Genomic DNA, 7,500 nt, shown 5'->3' on the forward strand with positions numbered 1-7,500 from the left:
GGAAAAGATCCTTTTTAACGTGACAACATCAAATTCATTCTTCAGAATATTAAGATGGGGAAGGGTATGGCAAGCAATGACCAAAGGAAAAGCTAGTCAGTGTCAGAAATCGAGATATGTTGCTTCAAGATAAAATTTCAAATTTTCTTTCAACCAAGCATTATAAAGAAAGGAAAAGAAGGAAAAATAATTAAGAGAGCTATTCAATTGCTTTGTAGATGGGTGTCAACAGTGTATTATTGATAGGTGAGTTTTAGTCCAGACTATGGGTGTCATGGTGATATTGACAATAGTCATTAACCCATTGCGGACAGGTGTCATGACATAAATGACATACATGATGTAGGATCTTTGGCCTGACGACAGATGTCATGACGTACATGATGTTCGGGGATTTTGGATCACTGTGCTATTTTGTTGTGCTATGAGAAAGGAGTGAGTGATGATGACAATTGCAGTCATGATTACTGTAATTACCATAATATTAAGCTAACTTAACATCCAAAACCTAGATGGCACTACTTTCTCCTAGTAGGAGTGAGAGCCTTGAATGGCACCCATCCACAGTCTCTAGCTAGCACTATCTTTATAGAGCAATCACACACAGCAAGTTGATGACCTTTTGCTCTAAAGTACCACCGATGAAGGATGTGCAGGCAGAACGAAAAGAGGAAGGTGACTCAATCCATACCCAGTGTCTAAAATGTGCTTCTGTGCCAATATGGATGCCTTTCATTGTGGCACTCACAGTCATAAACACAGGTTTCCTACCTCTTCCCTACCTCTTCATGTTATCTTCATTGTAGGTGGTTATATGTTTCTTATTCGTTCACGACAGCATAATAATACGAAAAAATAAAGTTGCTTTCTGTCCTCCCATAAAACAGCAATACTTCTATCACACTGAGTATAAAAAAAATAATGAGCTAATATGGATCATATTCTACAATTTTAGTCAACTGCAGCATTGATAGAGCCTGTTATATGGCACATATAAATCTCTAAACTCAATAAAACAAAAAAACGGCTCTAGTTTTTCAATGAGTGATTGAAAGAGAGTGGGAAGATTGAAATTATGTTGCTTCAAGCTGCCTCTCTCTAAAATAAAACCGATCCTGGAGACTGGGCAAGCGAATCTATCCCCGTCCGCAATGGGTTATGACAGTAGGGGAGACTGGTGTGCTATGGGTATCATTTCTATCTGGTGATTGATGATAGTGATTATCATTATCATCACTATAATTACCCTATTATTCACTGACTAGGTTTAGTTTAACCCACTGGGGACAGGGGGATTGATTTGCTTGCCCAGTCTCCAGGATGGGTTTTATTTCAGAGTGAGGCATGTATTGTCATGAATGAATACGATACATATAACCATCCACAATGAGGATAATGTGAAAATGCAGGAAAGAAGAAGGAAACCTGGGCTTATGACTGTAAGTGCCACAGTAAAAGGCATCCCTAATGGCACAGGGGCTCATTGTAGACATTGAGCATGGTTTGAGTCACCATCCTCTTCTTGTTCTGCCCACACATCCTTCATTGGCAGTACTCTAGGGCAAGAGGTCAGCAACTGTGCCATTGCTTTATAAAGAAAGTGCTTGCTAGAGATGGATGGATGCCATTCCAGGCTCTCTCTCTTGCTGGTGCTTGAAGATAGTGGTGCCATCTAGGTTTTGGATGTTAGGTGATACCCATTCTGCTTAATATTACAGCAATTATAGGAATAATGACTGTTATTATCATCATCATTCACTCATTACTCATGGCACAATAAAATAACATGGTGATCCAAATTCCCCCGACATCATGAATGTCATGAAGCCTGTCCTCACACCAAAGTTCCTGCGTCATGTATGTCATGACACCCGTCCACAATGGGTTAAAATTACCAAAATAGATGGTACCGTCCTCTCCAATGATCATCAAGAGAGCTACACTCCATGGTGATCAAGCCAATATCTTTATAGAGCCTGAGCTTCATTGAGCAACAATACACAAACAGATGCTAACCCCTGGTCGAAAGTACTGGTGGTGTAGAATGTACAGACAAAATGGAAAAAAGGTGACCCAGGCCTTGTGCAGTGGCTGCAATATGCCCTTGTACCAGTGCTTTGAGCTGTGTCACTTACAGCTATAAGGAGTTCATCTTCCTTTTCCCCATCACTTCATGTTTTTTTTTCACAATTATAGTAAAACTAACACTTTGGTCACAAGTGTAAAGAACATAATGAGCTGATTTTGACTTCATACTACAATATCAGTCTAATACAAACCTGACAAAGCCTATCAAATGGCTGATATAAAACTCACAATATGATAAAAAACAAAAAATGATTCTAGTATCACAATTGAATGAAAGAGTGAGAAAGGCACACATCACATGCACACTTTGAAATAAACCCCATTGGAATGCCACATACCCAGGAAGGTCTAATAGTTGTAAGCCTTATTAATGAAACAGATATCCAGTTTCCACAGCCATTCTTAACCTAATTGCTCTTCATGAACAAATAGGTGTTAGCTAATTCTGCCACTTTGTTTCATGCTTTATAATAACCTTTATATCATGAATCAATTCAGCTGACTGTAATCTTACCTATGCCCAACTTCCTCCTTGTGTTAATAACATATCCATTTACACTATGGGACCATGAATGGAATATATTCAAGAAAAAAAGGCCTTCTTTTGACAGGAGCTTGAGATGACACCTTTGAAATTGAATTGAGAATATATAGAATAAAAAGACTTTCATTCTAGTGTAACTTTTTCTTTTTCTTTCTCTCCCTCCCTCCCTTCCCTTTTGATGAATCTAATGCCATATGCCAGACTTGAATACATATTTATTTATTGGGTAGAGTTTATAATCACCTTTATCCCATTGTAAATCTTGAAAATTTGCCTGCAGTGCACTTCTTTATTATCTATCATTTTCTTACATATATAATCAGACCAAGCTTTTGGATTCATGTTTGTAAATGTTAAAATCATTAGTGTTAATCATTCCACAGCAGCTCAAATAATGTCATGCAATATTAAATTTGGGAGTGTTGTGGGTGAGGAATAAGTTAGATGAAAGTAAGTAAGGGTATTCAGGCTCTATCTGGCATCCTTTGCTTTTTGCCAACCACCCTTGCTCAGTATCCGAGGGCTGACTCAGTGTGTCTATTGACCACAGTGAGGTGAGTGAAAATGTCAGGTTCACACTTTTGTGGTTGCTCATGGCTCTCTGTAACCTTTGGAAATTTTTTCTTTACCATTATCAACAGTCTGAGCCACTTAGACTGAGCATATTGTTAGCCTTAAAAGAATGTTATCTTATGATCTGATGCAGAAATGTACTAAACAATCAACTTACATCTACTCTATTTCAAATTGCACAAAAAAATATTATTTGGATTTCCATATCATATCAAATCTATATTATAAGAGTATAAAACAATTAAATAATTATCTGATATCTTTACCTGAGCATGAGTAAATCAAGTATGCACATCCTTTAGGGGTTAAATTACACCTACAAGCTGAGTTGCCTCGATTGAGCACCAGCCTTTGAAAACTTGTGGCCTGTTTTTCTGTCTGTGTTTTAGAGCAAACTAGTAAATCTGATAGTCTAGCACCTTTCCTCCAGCTTCTAGGTCACAGAGGGATATCTTCCCATTCTGATATGTCCCTACAAACCTCATGCAATTTCACTGAGCATTCTCCTATGTGGCTTGGTGATTTCTCCTCCCACCCATTTATCCCTTTATAACCCTTTTAAGCCATCAAAAACTACTACATCCAAAATATCATTCCCTGCTCCTTTCCCTTGGACCCCTAACTCTCCATTCTTAATCAGGGACTATTACACACACACATTCCCTGTCCCCTTTCCCTAGGAGCCCCTCCTTGCTGAACTACATTAGACATTATCTTCTTTATATCTTTGTCTTTTATACATACATATAATTGTATGCTTTATTGCTATATATACTGAGATTAATGCATGTTTAATTATTTCATTCTATTTACATATCTTTATTTGTTGTCATTCACTCTTATCACACATATGCAAGCATAACCTTTTCGAATTTGCTGTTCCATTGTTTCATAACTATTTGACATTCCACTAGGAGATGTATTTTCTGGTGTGTAAAGTCAATCTTCTCAGACAGTAAAGACCAAATTTGCCCTTAGTTGAAGTTGAATATTCTGATTTAATTATGCATGTGGATAAGGAGTGCTAAGCAAACTTTGTAGGTTAATGATCATGATTATGCCATATGGTAGAATGTGGGAACTGTAGCAAAGAACATACAGGCCTATCTGGATACCTAGAAATCTATTTAGTACATTACTTACAACTGGTCTGAAGGGTTTCTAACAATGTGTTGAGTATGAATGAATTATGCTTATCTATAAAACTTATATCAGTTTCTTTGCATAAAAATCATAATAAGCAACATCCAAATGGTCATGACTGAATTCACATTCCTACTGTGGCTGTTCTTGTTCATTTTATATTTATATGTCTGTATGCTTTTCTTTTAGATTAATCATCGAACACCCATAAGATTTCAAGTTTTTATATTACTTTTTTTATTGTTGGTACCACTCATACTGGATGTCACTTTGGTAAAACAATGCTTATTTTTAAATCGTTGTGTGATTCTGTATTTCTTTATGCAGTCAATAGATGACATATGCTGTATGATCAATATCTCTTAACCCATTCAAGCTTGATGCCATGCTATCATGTCATGTGAATATTTTGCTCTGGTCAGATGATATCCTCTAACGTTATGATCTCTCCCTCTAAATACATATTTTACATAGTTACGTATGTATATCTCATTGCACTTGCATCTGTATAGACACATTGTTCTCCTTTTCTACAGTGTCACTTTTGAAATACTTGGACTTCTCATGGGCAAAGTAGCAAAACATTTATTGCAGGGATCGCTATGAAACATAAACTGCAGCAAGATGACATTCTATCCCCCACTCTAAATTTTAAAACCTTAATGTATATTGAAAATACCAAGCTAGTAAATATGGTTAAAATAAGAATTTTGAGCTAAAATAACAATTAACAATGTTTGTCACTAAATACCTTTTCTACTTTTTATATGTAAGCACATACACACACACTCAGGCACATGTACATACACAAATACAGAAAAATACATATAAGAAGATTTCAAAATTACCATTTTTTGCTGCCTTTAGGGGTAGATAGGTGGACACTAACTGCCTGCCAAAAGGGTTAAGATAAGAGAAACCAAAGGCGCACTAAGATACAAACCCACAATAAGTCGTTCATCTGATGGCAGGTCCTTGAATAATCTCTTCAAGTCCTCTGATCTGCTTTTGTAAGTTGGATTCAGCATCTTGTACCATGCCTTATTGCTCTTCTTATCACTGGATTTTGAGTCTCGGGATTCTTTTCTTTCCTTGACTGCGAGGCCGTTAATACTGTGGCTAATCTCTGGGGTCCGAGGTGCCTCCACAGACCGACTAGACTCTGATGATCGGCTCACCGAGTCATGCTGGAGGGGATGTCAGCTCATGAACATAAGCAATGTGAAAGGATATATGGTCCATCTATCCCTAGTTGCAGAAATAATAATCAACAATTATTAATTTAATATTACAGCTTATCAATTCATGCTCATTAGCAGAATTATTGACATATCTCTTACAAAAATATCAAGACACAAAAAGACATCATACTGGCTATCAATGATAATTTCTGAGCGAAGAGTTGTGCACTATTGCAAGATAATGATTTTTAAGCATCAATTACCAACTGATTAGATACTTAGCGTGCTTTAAAAATTTCCATTCTCGTAGGAACAGTATAGAGACATTGTTATACATTATGATTTTTTAACATTCTGAAACACATGATTGCCCTATTGCTACTTGATATTGCTTAATCAATCTTGATCCATGATTCTATCATGAATGCAGTTATTTCACTAATTGGATTATATCACAAATAGAATTTAAAGTTGTTTCACTAATTGGATTATATTATAAAATAGCTATCAAAATCTATGAAAACAACTTGTTGAGTGGCATCATGAAAACCTGATGGAATTACACAAAATAGGAGGAGAAGGAGGAAGAGTAGGAGGAAGAGGAAGAGGATAAAGAGAAGAAAGAGAAGAAAAAGAAAAAGAATGAGAAGAAGAAAATGAAAGAGATGAAGAAGAAGAAGAAGAATGAGAAGAAGAAGAAAACAGAAAAAAAAAGAAGAAGGAGAAATCTCTTACTTACCTGAACTGTCTTGTCCATGGGCTGGTGGTCGATCGAAGAATCAGCATATGACCGCTCCATACTACCCTCTCTAGATATATATCCTGAGTTCTCATTTCTGTTTGTTCTGTCATCACTGCTATCACAGGAAGGTTGCCGCGGCAAGAGAGTGGGACTTGGCTTTGGGCTTGGTGTAGGACTATGGCTGGAAATAAAATAACTACATACAATATAACTTACTTGTATACATTTACAAAAAAGTAAATCTTTATTCATCATGTGTATGTGTTTATATATGTATGTATATATGTGTGTGTGTGTGTGTGTGTGTGTGTGTGTGTGTGTGTGTGTGTGTGTGTGTGTGTGTGTGTGTGTGTGTGTGTGTGTGTGTGTGTGTGTGTGTGTGTGTGTGTGCGTGTGGACGCGCTTTTATGTGTGTTTTTTATGAGCATACATAAATATATGTGCATATACACATATAATTACACATATTCATACAATATGCATACAGACACACACACACACACATACACACAAAAACACCAGCCATAGATCATCTACATAAAATTTGCATACAGTTTTTCAATAGAAACAACAAATACAATAATTCCAATCTTACTAAGAATGGATTAGTATCCACATAGACAATTAATGGGACTCTGCAAACTGCCAAAATTTCACTAAATTACTTCATCATTTACATTTACATGTTTCATAAATCTCTAATTAGTTATTTGTAAGATCCCGAGTACCTAACATCCATTTAATGAAATCTAGACTTATCCAATACTCAAATTTCTGATTAACTTCTCAGATGAAATTCGTATCTTACATTTTTCTCCATACGGCTTCTTAACCTACTGACTTTTCTAGAGAACCATAACTCAAGACAAGACAGAAGAGCTAATACAAATTACCTGAATCTACCCTCTCCATTTTCAGTGGGTGTGGGCAGTGTGACGTGTGTTATTGGGGGGATGGTGGACAGGTCAAGGGGAGTTATGCCACCAATGGAGTTACACTGGGCATTGTTTACATCTCCAATTGGTGTGGAAGTGCTAATGATGTTGGTCACTGGCATCTCTGAGCTGTTACTGACAGCGTAAGTGAGGTTGGCATTGGCATTGGCATTGGCATGGCAACCCGAAGGAGTCACACTGGATGAGGGGGGGGACTGCAGAGAATTCATATGGGAGAAGGCATTTGTGGAGGCTGATGAGGAAGAAGATGTGGAAGATATGGTGGAGGTAGAA

At 36.9% G+C, this 7,500-nt stretch overlaps 1 protein-coding gene across 5 annotated transcripts in view; it reads right to left on the reverse strand.

The window, feature by feature from the left end:
- Positions 1-7,500, reverse strand: part of LOC122250734 (protein Aster-B) — a 92,163-nt gene that overhangs the window by 37,293 nt on the left and 47,370 nt on the right. For all 5 annotated transcript variants that reach the window (XM_043012310.2, XM_086550364.1, XM_086550363.1 and 2 more), the window contains exons 2-4: positions 7,165-7,500; positions 6,269-6,452; positions 5,292-5,535 (exon numbers count right to left, since the gene is read on the reverse strand). The exon at positions 7,165-7,500 is cut by the window's right edge and continues 207 nt beyond it. In XM_043012310.2, coding sequence (XP_042868244.1) covers positions 5,292-5,535; positions 6,269-6,452; positions 7,165-7,500 — 764 coding nt within the window. The remainder of the gene's footprint in view (positions 1-5,291; positions 5,536-6,268; positions 6,453-7,164) is intronic.

This window comes from Penaeus japonicus, unplaced genomic scaffold, assembly GCF_977035675.1.
Source record: "Penaeus japonicus unplaced genomic scaffold, GWHDUDI00000001_assembly GWHDUDI00000023, whole genome shotgun sequence".
Classification (NCBI taxonomy): domain Eukaryota; kingdom Metazoa; phylum Arthropoda; class Malacostraca; order Decapoda; family Penaeidae; genus Penaeus; species Penaeus japonicus.